Raw genomic sequence first — 13,898 nt, forward strand, 5'->3', positions numbered from 1 at the left:
ACTTTTGAGTTAGATTTGGAAGAAGCCAGTTGAATAGAGAATTGAGAAAGTCAAAAAAAGACATTTTAAAAAAGTCTGGGACAACCATGGGAGATCTACAGAAAATATCCTGAAGGGAAAGAACTAAAGATTTGTAAGATTTGGCCAAGAACATAGAGGACCAGTGGTGGCATTTGAGTGAAAGAGAATGAGGTATGAATGGCACGAGAATCCCGGCAGTCAACAGGTGTGCATTGGTTTCTACTGAATTTGGGAAGTAATAGGAAAAGAGAAGGGGCAGGGTCAAGAGAATACTTCTCTAAATTCAGCTAAAATATATAGACATTCAGTCCATTCTTTACTGCGTACTGTAATTACACTTTTGAAAATATACTTATTATCATTTATCTTTTGGGAAATACAGTTCCACTCTGTATAGTAGCTGTGATAAAATTAAATAGGAACTGCTAAATCCTTTTAAATGCTAAAAATTCTACATTTTAGAAAACTGCATCTGTAGTTCTGTACCTCTTCCTCTTATATTTGAACTTTGGAAATCTCTTTTAAGATTGCAGACTTTATTTGTCCATAGCTTAATTTAAAGTTTGACTAAATACTGACTTATTTTCCTCTATAAATGCCGCCTTTTAACTTTGATCTCTTTTAACTGGGTAAAACAAATTGAATATTTCATTCCCAAAATACTTGGAATGAGAAGTGTATCAGATTTCATTTTTTGGATTTTAAAATATTTGTATAGACCTTGCTGTTTAACATCCCTAATCTGAAGAATAGAAATCCACATGTTCTGAAATTGCTCAAAAATTGTATTATTTTGGAGCCCTTTGGATTTCTGATTTTTGGATTAAAGGATTCAATCTGTAATTTTTTGGACACTGGAACTCAATATATTTCCTTATTTTTACACAGCACCTAACACATTGGCATGATAAAAATATTTATTGAACATTTTGTAACTGGTTAATTATTACTCCTTTACACTTCATAAAAGTATGCAATATTCTACATATAGATCCCATGAAAAATACCTTTAAATTAATTTGTATTATCAGAAATTTTCTTATTGTATTTCACTCTTTAATGAAACCAGTATTGCAAATTTTGAAAACTTTGTTTTTCTTTTCTTTTCTTTTCTTCCATCTGTTCCTTTCCCCTATATTTGACTAACATTGTTGCATTCACTTGTCATCAGACCCACTATGTCCTGGGTTCGTGGGTCCTTCTAATGCTAGATGTATACTCTAGAAAGCCATTACTCTGTAACTAAAATAGACTCTGCTCTTCCTCAGAAGATGTATGCAACCAGCCCCTACTCCGACCCTGTCGTGTCGATGGATCTGAACCCACAGCCAATCACAGATGAAGAAGAGGGCTTGATCTGGGTCGTAGGTCCTGTCCTTGCTGTGGTCTTTATCATTTGCATTGTCATTGCTATTCTTCTTTATAAAAGGTAGGTGTGCTGGGCATTTCTGTTGAAACTGTGGTGTTTACTTTATTGTTGTGGGCTTGATCATTATTCTATGGACATGCAGTTGATTTTAATACAAATCATTTAGTGTAGCCCCAGTGATTGCTGGGAAGATGTTTGCCTTATAGTTGGAAGAAATGTAAAGGCTGAGCTCTTTAGACCCCTGGTTAGTGTGTGGTACAGTTACTTGTTGCCCAGATGTATGTATACTAGGCTTCATCTTCCGAGCTGAGTTATGTGGAGTGAGCACCTTTCATCACATTTATGAGATTACTGTGTTCATAAGCAGATTGGTCCATGCACATTTTGATGATTGTTTTAGATAATTATTCAATTTCAACATATTTTGAAACACTATTACAAATTTGCACATTTATGTCTATTTTATGTCTATATGATAAAATATTTTCCAGTAGCTATTTCTCACGATTTAGCAAAAGTAGCTAAAATTTTAAGATTAAAAAAAGAAAGATAAAAAATGAGTTCGTACCTCCCACTTTTTTCCAAATATTCAGTATTGAATTCTCACTTATGTTCAATTTGGGAAGATGAGAAGGTGCCATTTTCTGTTTTTAAAAAATAACCTCAGTCTATACTCTTGATTATCAATCTGATTAATGTCTTTGACAAGAATTAGGACATAAATAATCCATATCTACTCAATCTTTTCTGGTCTTCCATCCTTTTGCAGTTCTTTTCTGCCTCCATTACACAGAAGCCAGATTTTCCCCACTTGGTGCTTTCCCAGTCTGTAAAGGACATTTGTAATTCTTCCCTTAAGTTCTTTCTGACTTAAAATTATAATCATAATATAAATATATAAAATAAAAATGTATGTAATAAATTCTCTTAAGCCTTTAAATGGCTAGATTATATTAAATATTACTTCCATTTCAAATATTTTATAAAACTTTACCCTGGTTTCCCATTTTCTTTCTAGTGTGTCATGTTTGATAGCACTACTATAAAGATTATCTTCCCCTTCTACTAAAAATAGCTTATCTTGTCCTCTTTTCCCTCTCTTCCTATTGCATTGTTCTTCAGAATCAAATAGAATGTCTCCATTTTTCTTCATGCTTATGTGTTTTGTATAATAATTCCATTTCCGTTAATTCTTATTCTTGCTCATAGAGCTCTTTGAGTGTTTATATTAATTATCCCTCCCCAAATTTCTTCATTCTTATGTTCTTGGAATAGGCTTTTTTTTCTCGCCATAACTTCTTATCTTGACTCGGAATCCTTCAAAGTGCTTCTCCATGGGAAAACTTTCTCTTATAAGATGTCTTAGTTACTTTTTCATTTCTGGGACAAAGTTAAAGGAGGAAAGGTTTATTTTTAGCTCACAGTTTGTAAAGGTTTCAGTCCACAATGCACTGGTTCTAAGACAGGTGGCATGGCAGACAGGCATCACAGAGGAGAAACAGTCCATGGCATAGCAGGCAGGAGGAAGCAGCAGCCTTCCTTCTGCTTTCCCTTTAATTCCATCTGGGCTACAATCCTTTTGGTTCATGCCACTTGCACCCAGGTGTCTTCCCATTATCCACAGCCAGAACTATGCTAAACCAATCAGTGCACTAATACAGTTGTCATGCACACTTTATCCAGTATCACACACCCATACTCCAGCCTCCTCCCAAAAGTCCCACCTAAGAGCACACAAGGCTTTGAGGGCATATCTAGATATAAGGCATAACATAAGGCTCCACTTGGTTTTATTCCAGCATGAAGAAAGGATGGAAAAAACAAAGGACAAAAGAAAAAAGTTCATAGCCATAACCCATCAAATTGCCTATCCTATTTTAGAGTTAGAATGAAAAATAAATCCATCATCAGTCTTTTTTTGATTACTGCCATCATTCAACTATCCATGCAAAGTTCTCCTAGTTGATGGTTGGGACCATCCCAGCCCAATCCATAACTCATTAGTGAGTATGTTACAGAGCCCATTGTATTTTACTAGCTCTCTCCTCTGTAAGAAATAAGGGCAAAAAGTGAAAACTACCCACATGCCCCAGAATAATTATGTGTCTTGTTTGAGTCCAAGCAGGAGTAAATGCCCTTCCCTGCTTGTGTGCTGCAGGTCTTACCACAAAAAAATATAAAAAGAAAAAGAAAAAGAAAACCTAGAATTCTAATTAACTTAGGGGAAATATTTGTTCAAGTGGTGACATCCTACTGTGAGATTCAAATCAGAAAACAAGTGCCTATTGACAGGTGCATTTCTAGACATTTTCATATGACATTTTTTATTATTTTAAATGGACAGAATGCATGCTTCATGTTTAAAGGTGTTTCTCATTAGGATATCCCTGGCTATCATTAAGTAATACCATTTAGCAGAGATATGTATCATGTTATATAATCAGTTATATAAATTTGAAGAAATTGAGGACTATAAGCCTGTTATTTAAAAAACAACTTATAATTAAGTTTTCTTTAGTTCATCTGCCTGTACTTGAAAAAATATCAACCCAGTTATAATTTTTCCTAATCCTACACAAAGAGACATATTTAAAGGTTTTATGACTGTTAAAAGTTTCAGTTTAGTGCATGCATACATAAGCATTGTCTAATGCGATTGTTGGAAAATGCACACATCCTCGAATGCTAAGTATATTTAGCTAACCATCTGAAAGCCCATGAAGCATTTCTGAAATAGAAATGCATGCTTCAGCAGTAAAGAACATTCCTGACTTGAAGTTCAAGTAGATCCAACAATGTCCTTCTTGATTATCATGAGGCAGTCATTGGGTACAGAGGATTTCATCTGTACCCACTGAATGGAGTCTTTTATAGCATGGATTCTGAATGAAGTTAAATATATGATATATCATTCCTTCTTTTTAGGTGGCTTTTAGTTTGTACATAGGTCACTGATAATGACTTACAACTGAAATAGCTTTATTACTATTTCTAAAATTATTGTTAAAATAGTTCACTTTCTGCATACAAATAATGCTCTAAGAGGGAAGGTACATAAAATAGTGTTGACCTACATTGTCTTGAAAATCCCTTAATCAAATATACCTGCTTACAAGACACTAGTATTAGGAGTAGGTCAGTGACTATAAATGGTTTTTACATATAAATAATTCCATTTTATCTAGCTGTCTGAGGAGACATTGAAACTTATTAATCATGTCATCTGTCATTTTATTAATTTGACTGTTTTGTGCTACTTATTTGTACACCTAAAAACACTGATAATGACAAAAATATCATGGAGTTCCTAAATATAATTTACAGTCCCTAAAATACTATCTGAAGCATTAGAAAATTATAATATATTTGATAGGCCTTTAGTGTTGGAAATTTTCTTGTTCTGTGCTTTTTTTTTTGAAATTTCCTACTCTATACTTGATGTATACAATGAGTTAAAATGTAAATCTTAGAGATATCAGGTAGTGTACTTAAAAAAACTCTGACAATGGGTCAAGAAACTCATGTTCCTAAACAAAAGAAACCCATGTTCAAGTCCCAACTCTATGTCTAAATGTGGTGAGAAGTTAAACCAAGGCTCTTGGCCTACATTAACTCATTTATAAAGAAAGTAGGTAGACTACACAATTAACCTTTAAAGAACAATGTTCTATGATCTGAAAACATCAAAAACCAGGTAAAAGAATTAGTATTGCCGTGTGTGTGTGTGTGTGTGTGTGTGTGTGTGTGTGTGTCTAAGTCTGAATCCAGCTTCCCTTCATCCATCCACTCACACAAATTAAAATGGGTTAAGGTAATTCAAAGTTCTTACATATTTATCTACCCTGTACCTCTGATAAATATATAAGGCTTTTCAGTCATTAGTTCTAGAACTTCCCAAGAATTATTTACACAGAAAATAATTAAAAACAAAGTGTTAGCTTGACTTAGTGGGGAAGCATTCTCGGATGAGAATTGTTTATTGTATAGTGTGGGGGTGGAGTGTAGATCTGGAGTCATGCATTTTTTGAATGATAATAGTCTAGCCTGAATGGACATTGTGAAGAGAGCAAATAATTTCTGTCCTCACTCTCTGTATGAGAGGGCCAAGAAGGAGACATGTCTAAAACACAGACTTCAGCTTTTCCCACCTTTGACATTGACTTTCATGCATCAGTCTCCTTTTGTTATATCAACCGTACACATATTTCCAAGTTATCAAATAAATATAGTCCAGAATATTTTGAGATTCTACATAAAAGCATACTGCCACATCCAGCCACAGGGACAGTGCTGATGGATTCTGCCTTGATGGCGCCATGTGAGTCCCTCCCTGTGCCTGAGATGCACTTCCTCTTACTGTGGGCCTCTCCTTAGGCCTGGCTAACATGACTCTTTCTTTAGAAGCAAGCTAGGATGCTGAAACTAAGCCCTGCTGGTGCTCCACTACCATTTCACACTGCCTTGGGGGTCTCTTTTCTGTGCCCTTAAAGCATTTTCTACTTTTCTGTTTCAGAACCTGCTGTATTTCTGTAATTGCCCATTTTCTTGATTCTTTGTTATCCTGTAAGTCAAGTATACTATTATTCCTCATTGTATCCCTTGTGCCTAGCAGAGTGCCCGGCAGAGAACTCTGTTGAATAACTAAATTTATACACACTAAATAATGTTTCACAAACTCCTTACCCTCCACTGTTTAAATCCAGCGCTCAGTATCGCCTTCCTCTTAGCTGGCAAAAGTTGTAATAATAAAACCTTTGGCCTATCATTTATATTTGCCGTTTCTGAAAGCTGTCAAACAGATATTTACAGCAAATGTGTGCCCATGTATGTACTGAGACTGACATTTCTGTAGCATGGAAAGTGATTTGTGTATTAAGTACTCATTTATTCATGTGAATACTCAAGCATAAAACTGCTAATTCACTAAGTGGTTCTCTTCCATCTAGAGGAGTAGATCTTCCCACACTGGATTCTCTAATAGTCATTGATTAAAAATGAGCAAGTTAGACATACACATGTAGAATTTTTTCACCTAAAAATATGAGGTAAATTATGTCAAAATTAATAAAAAGAATGAATTTATAAATTTGATATTCTCATCATTTACTTGTGTGTGTGTGTGTGTGTGTGTGTGTGTGTGTCTACAATTTCAATGTGAATTTTTCCTTTGCTTTCTTTTTTTTTAAGAGATGGACTGGATTACATCATAATTCCAGATATTTCAGCACCATGGCTATATGCTTCATTGGCATTAAAGACAGTAGTTTTTTGGGGTTTTTTTGCATTGGGAACTCACTACTTTGCAGTTTACCTCAAAGTAATGATTGATTAAATTAATACTTTTCAGTTAAAGGCGAAGGTCTCTGCAAAAGAAATGTTTAAACAGTCAATGTATTACCGTGGTGGTGAAAGTAACTTTGAGCATGAAGTAGATAATAGTTCATGATAGCAGCACTCTGTTTTACCAATGACAGGTAATAAAATGCTTACCTGGATTAGCCTAGCTCTATAGAGGGGCATGCTCTCTATATTTATATTGATGAGTATTATGTTTTCCCAAACTGAAAATGTATTTAATCTTATATTAGAAAAAAGATTTAGAATGGCCTTTCTTGTCAAAATGTGTTTAAAGCAATCATTTCTTCCACTTTATTACCTTGTGTTATATTATTCAATTTTTCAAATTGTTGTGCCATTCAGTGCAACTTGTAGATATTTCATATCATTAAGGAATAGCATACATCTTAACTGAAGACTTTATATTTCAAATAAATGAAATGCAGTTGTATTTTCATAAAGATTATTTGTAGCTTTCTCATGACATGTTTTATAAAAATCAAATTATATCTATATTGTCTAAAACCTCCTGGGACATAATTAATGATAGTGTTTTGTAGATGATGGATACAAGTGACTGTGACTTTAATATACACACACACACATACATACACATACACACACAAACAAATTCCTTATTCAGCAAGGTGACCTCATGTCCTTTGTTTACTTCATGATTAGTGGCCTTTTAGTATTTTGAAACACTGTAATTTCCTAATGTGTGTCAGTTATGTGTCCTTGCTTTGTGCAGTGTTTTTTTTTAATCTTGGTTGTCATGGTTACTCATTACCATTGGCCAACTAACATTTAGCCTTTCTTTTTCCTTTATTGCTGCATTAAAATGGAGCAGTAAACCTGACAGGTGAGGAATAGAGTACAAACCCCTTCAATGCTCAGTAAGATACTGATAGAGTTTGGAGGTGTTGAAGATTAAGGGGTGGGGGTGGGATGTAAAAGATACTAACTGGCAACTGGGAGATTGACAAATATTTGATCATTTTGATATTAAAATGATTGAGAAAAATATTTTGCCTATACGAAAAAAAAAGCAAATGGATATTTATTTGAAGCCAAACTTGGAAGGTCATAAAACAAGTCTCTTGAGTTTTGTTTGTGGGCAGGCTCAAATGAGCATTTGTGTGTGTTAATGTTGTCTGCAAAGCAGAAATGTGAGGTGTCTCATAAGCCCTTTTGTTTTGTTTTGTTTGTTTTTACTGAAGATCACTTTTCAGATTTGATAACTTCAGTATAGGAATACTAGCATTTTCACACCTACTCCAGAATTATTAGCCATATTTTCCAGCCTTAATAACAGCAATAATAGCAATAGGTAAAATATGTGTGATAATTGAATCATTACTCCAAACTAACTTCTAGCTTTTAACATCTATAGATATATATATATTTATGTGTATCTATAAACATATATAGATATGCATAGACACAATGTATATGCAAATTCATGATTAAGAAAAGGATCTCAGGGATCCTCTACCCCCCAGGGCCCAGGGCTCCTCAGTGAGGGACTCCTGAGCCAACAGCAATGGTATCAGCATCCCTGGATCTTGATAGAAATGGAGATACCAAGGCTTCACCTGAGACACGCAGAATCACATTCAGATTTGAGAACTGCTATGCATTGTATTCACTAAAATTATTCTACACTGGCCAGAGAGCCACACATTCAGTGATAGGCATCTTGAAATCTCTGTGACGATTCCTGCTTTTGTGCACATCACTAGTTACCATTAGTCCAGAAAAAAAAAAAGAATTAAGTTCTCCTTTAGACTCTTTGAACCCACTTAGTGTATTTATAGATATAATTTGCTTTGGAGCCCTGTCCACATTTTACAGCATAGTCACTACCTTTTCATTGTGTTGAGATGAGAGAGTTGGGCAAAAGTGTATATGTCATATTCTAATCCTCTGTTTTATAAGCAGAGGAATTGAGAAAAATATTTGTAGTTGACACATACCCAGTAGTGGCATTCCAAGATTTGAGATCACATTTTTCGTGATATCAAAATTGTGAAATGTTTGAACTAATTTCTTTGAATACTAAGAGCAGAAATGTCAAATAAACATATAATTCTCTCAAAAGCTCGTTCCCAGATGTCCATATGTCATTGCTCAAAGACAATAAATACGATTTTTCACACAACCTCCCTTTATTCTTTGGTCTCCCATAGATAAAAGGCGGGGAGAAGTGGAAATAAAACACCCCTTATACCACAGAGCAGCACTTTGTTGTGCTCTATCACATCTCAGACACCCGTGCATTACGACCAGCCCTGGCACCTCTGAAATGTCATAGGATCTTCCTCTTCCTTTTTACCATGTAGTCCTTGTACAGAGTAGATGTACATAGCACAGAAAAAATTTGAAATCTGTTTCCAGTTAGTATTTTTTTAACTGAAAATGAGAATGATGGGTCTTGTGAAAGCTTATCAAGAAAATGTTACATTTTACATTTTATGTTGGGTCTCATGTAAAATACAATATGCTTTTTAATATTTTATGATAGTGAATTAAGTTTTTTAAAGGTCTTTACCACTACTACCAATGGAGACCAGCACTTCATAATCTACATCTTTCTTAGAAATCCTTTTGTGTTAGAAAAAAAATTATTCTAGTATATAAATGTTTAAAAATACCATGATAAGAGTATGAGCAGGAAAATGATCCATGTTGTGAGCAGAGTGTAGTGGAACATGCCTGTAATCGCTGTACTCAGTAGGCTGAGGCAGAAGGATTGCCTCGAGTTCAAGGCCAACCAGGACTGTATAGGAAGACCCTGTGTTTAAAAAGCCAATAGAAAAGTGGTCCAGATGGTGAGGATAAAAACAAAACTAAGGTGAGTGGGAGGAGGGAGCTGGTCTTACTGGCTGACTGGAATTTTGAGAGTCCAGAGTCTTGGAGGTTATTTCATTGGAGCAGATAGAATGAGGGAGAAGTTATTTAATTAAGTTCATTTAGAAGTATGAATTGTAATAATTTTAATCTCATACTCTGGGTTTTCTGAGGGTTATATCTTTACAAGAAGATATGATTTCCAGCTCTCCTGGTCGGTCGAGGAGAAATGGGCTAAGTTTCTTTAGGAGTATTCCTTTCTAGCCCTCGGGTCAGAGTCACTCATCCTGCCTCTAGGCAAAGGTGATCAGGAGGTTGATCCACAGTTACCCCAAAGAGTGAAGTCATTTTCTTGCCCAGGTAGTTCCCATTCTAGTTTTCATATCGCTGCAAGGAAGATGGTTTGGAAAAGGAGAAAATCCTAACTTGTAGTCACTGGATCTGGCATATCAGGAAAGAAGTGAATCTGTCCCTACTTTTGTGAAAGGGCCACTTGTAGTGTTTGAAGAGAGAAGACCAACTGTAGTTTCCTCTGAGATTGATTGTTGAACTGCAAGCATTGACATTTCATTAGCCCATTTCAGTTTTGCATCTTCAGGGCAAGATGGATCTCACAGTGCTATGGAGAAATAGCTATAGCGTGAACGCAGATGTTTCTCCTTGGAAGCTGGTTGTTCTTTTGTGTAGTCTTCTAAGACCTCTCTCTCTTCCTTCTTACCTCTTCATCACCAACACTCCATCTTTCCTTTCCTTTCCTTTCTGTTTTCTGCTCCATGTGATGGGAGCTGCCAGTATGTTTGGTACATTTCGGAATCGTTGCTCTGGTTGGTACTATGGCTTGGCAGTACATTATGTGCTGGGGCTGTACCTGACAACTTTAGGAGGAAACAGGAAATCCTGAGACAGGTTAATCCAAGGTACTGTGTGTAGAAAGAAAGGTGTCTGATAGGACTTACCCAGCAAGATTCACTTCCATGAGGATGTTTTGCCAAAGGCTCTGCACTCAAGCAAATCAAATACACATCCCTTTCACACCAACCTTCCCTTCATCCCCCGGTTAGTTTTATTGTATACAGATGAGCAGAGATGGAAAGAAAGGCTATTTAATAGAAGCCCTCCAGCTATCCATAGAATGACTTGGTTGGCACTGATTGAGAGCCCATTGCCACAGCAAAAGTCATAAGCTGTACCACAGTCACACGCAGGGGTGGGGGTGGGGAGGAGGACCCGAGCACTTTGCAACAGCCCTGTCCCAAAACAAGATTGCTTTTGCTTCAAGCAGGGGTGAGAGAATAGGAGTATGACTCCAACAGAGAGGTTCCTGGAATCAGTATATGGAAAAATGCAGTCTATAAAAAGCCTTTGACAAAATCCAACATTCATGATAAAATCCCAAAGAAAGTAAGGATAGAAGGATCTTATCTCAATCAGACAAAAGCCATTTATTAACAACAATAATATTAAATGGGGAAAAATTGAAAGCTTTTCCTCTAAAAGCAGGAACAATACAACACAAGGAGGATGCCCACTATCACCAATCCTATTCAGCATAGTCCTCAAGACATTGACCAAAGCAGTCAGGCAAGAGAAAGAAACAAAAGGGATGCTTATAGGAAAGGATGAAGTCAAACTATCACTGTTTGCAGATGACAGGATCCTCTATGTATAAGACCCAAAACTGCCCCCAAAAGACTCCTAGAATTAATAACCAAATCCAGCAGTGTAGTAGGATACAAAAGCAATGCACAAAAATCAATAGCATTCCTGTACACAAATAATAAACTCACTGAGAAAGAAATTAGGAAAATAATGCCATTCACAGTAACATCAAGAAAGATTAAATAGGAATTAAGCTAACCAAGGAAGTGAAAGCTCTGCAACTAAAATTCTATCACTGTGAAAATAGAGATTGAAAAGAACATCAGAAAATATACCCAGTTCTAGGACAGGCAAAAGCAATATTGTCAAAATGGCCATACTTCCAAAACTGATACTCAGATTTAACACAGTGTCTATCAAAATGCTAATAGCATTCCTCACAGAACTAGAGAAAATAATCCTAAAATGTATATAGAATCAGAAGAGACCCAGAATAGAAAAAGCAATCCTGGGTAACAAAAGCAAAGCAAGGTGCATCACAAGCCCAGATTTTAAGTTATATCCCAAAGCTACTTTGATAAAAATGGCACGGTACTGGCACAAACACAGACCTGTGAATCAGTGGAACAGAACAGAGGAAGCAGAATCAACCCTGGCATATGCAGCTATTTGATCTTTGACAAAGAGGCCAAAACATACCTGAAGGAAAACCAGCATCTTCAATAAATGGTGCTGGGAAAGTTAGATCTCCACTTGCAGAAGATTGTGTCTGGACCCATATCTCTCACCATCTACTAAACTAAAATTAAAATGAATCAAAAATCTAAATGTTAAAACAAACACTTAATATTCTGGAAGGTAAAATAAGTAAAACTCTTAAAAACAGGCATAAGCAAGGACTTGCCAAACAGAACTGAAGTGACACAAAAAATGTGTTGAGAATCAATAATAAGATCATATTAAATTAAGCCTTCTGCACAGCAAAGAAAACAACTAACAAACTGAAGACACAACTGCCAAAATGGGGAACATATTTGTCAGCTATTCTCAGACAGGGGACTAATGTCTAGAATAAATAAAAAGTTTTTAAAAATAGACCCCCCTACAATAAAAGATTCAATAAAAAATGGTTGTCTGAAATGAATAGACACGTCTCAGAAGAAGGAATACAAATGGCCAATAAACATGAAAGCATGTCCAACATCTCTGGCCATTAGAGAAATATGAATTAAAACAACACTGAGATTCCATCTTATTCCAGAAAGAGTAGTTAATGTATCATCAAGAAAACAAATGCTGGTGAGGCTGGGAGTGGGGGGAGGACCCTTCTATATTGTTGGTGGGAATATAAACTAGTACAACCACCAAAGAATTCAGAATGGATATTCTTCAAAATACTAAACCTAGAAATTCCATTTGATACAGCTATTCCCCTTCTAGGTGTCTTCTCAAAAGGGTTAAAATCATCATGTTTCAGTGATACATGCATCCCATGTTTATAGCAGCACCATGTGTAATGGCTCAATCTTGGAAAGGGCTCCGTGCCCATCAAGAGATGGGTGGATGACAGTGTGATGTGATATTTATATAGAGTGGAGTACTATTCTGCTACACAGAGGGATAAACTTGAACCAGTCTAGATACATAAGTGCACCTCCAGACCTAATATTAAGTGAAATAAATCAAACACACCAGTTTAAGTATTGTGTCATTTCTCTTACATGAGAAACCCAAAATATAAATACAGAGTAAAATAAAAGATAGATAATAGGAAGTAGGGAGATATTTCTCAAATGGGAAGGGAAACAAGAAATTAGGAGGGGACAGAGGGGAGAAAATGGGGTGAAAAAGAAAAATTGATAGAAAAAAAACAGAAATAGAGCTTTTACAAATGGAGAGGGAGCCATGAGCGAGGAGAGACAGGAGGGGGTGGGGACAAGAGAATTCAGATGTGATATGTAAATTCGTCAGCTCCCCATGATAAATATGATCATTATGCACTGCAAACTTGTACTAATAAATAAAAATGATTCCATTTGTTAAAGGAGTGTTTAATCTCATTCAATCTATAAGAAGATAGTTGTTTGGATTTGAAAAAAGAGGCATAAAGAAATCTTATGATATTTCTTAATTAAAAATCTGTTAAAGTTACATTATGACAGCTTAAGCCTGTGTATTTAATGAAGAATGTTAAAAAACCCTAAGATGAATTATATGAAAAATCATATTTATAACAAGGCACTATTAATGATACACTGAATAATTATGAGCAGAGGTGGACTACCCATATGGTGAAATTGCTTTTTCTCTGATTGTTCTGTGATTGACTTTCATTAACAGATTATTAACCACAAATAGCTGAACACCACCATAAATAGTCAACAATTTTTTCCTTCCAATTTGAAAGAGAAATAAATGTTGTTCTTGTGCAGCCCCAATTCTCCTTGTAGGTATTCGGATAGCTTAGTATCTTAGAAGTATTACTTGCCTCATGAGAAAATTCACTGTATTTCCATCCTATAGTCACAGGAATTGTGTATTCTTACAAAGAGGAAAGGGACAGAAATAGCCATTCCACTTGAGGCCAAGTCTGGGAACAGAAATATTAGGATTGGCTACTAGGAGTGCACTGTCCTATTCCTCACAAGTAAAACTAGTAGATAAGAGAATTACTGAACAAGTGTATTTGCACATCTGACCAACATCCACTTAAAGCCAAAAG

At 35.7% G+C, this 13,898-nt stretch overlaps 1 protein-coding gene across 25 annotated transcripts in view; it reads left to right on the forward strand.

Annotated features, from left to right (window-relative positions):
* The window catches only part of Ptprd (protein tyrosine phosphatase receptor type D), a 403,506-nt gene that overhangs the window by 272,792 nt on the left and 116,816 nt on the right, over positions 1-13,898 (forward strand). For 8 of the 25 annotated variants that reach the window (XM_021252829.2, XM_087183441.1, XM_087183442.1 and 5 more), the window contains 2 exons: positions 1,290-1,450; positions 7,575-7,589. In XM_021252829.2, the coding sequence (XP_021108488.2) occupies positions 1,290-1,450; positions 7,575-7,589 (176 nt within the window). The remainder of the gene's footprint in view (positions 1-1,289; positions 1,451-7,574; positions 7,590-13,898) is intronic. The other 17 variants (XM_087183440.1, XM_087183446.1, XM_087183447.1 and 14 more) reach the window with 4 other exon arrangements.

Source organism: Heterocephalus glaber, unplaced genomic scaffold, assembly GCF_053883595.1.
Source record: "Heterocephalus glaber isolate CG9 unplaced genomic scaffold, H.glaber_assembly_v1.0 deba00001481, whole genome shotgun sequence".
In the NCBI taxonomy this organism is placed as follows: Eukaryota; Metazoa; Chordata; class Mammalia; order Rodentia; family Bathyergidae; genus Heterocephalus; species Heterocephalus glaber.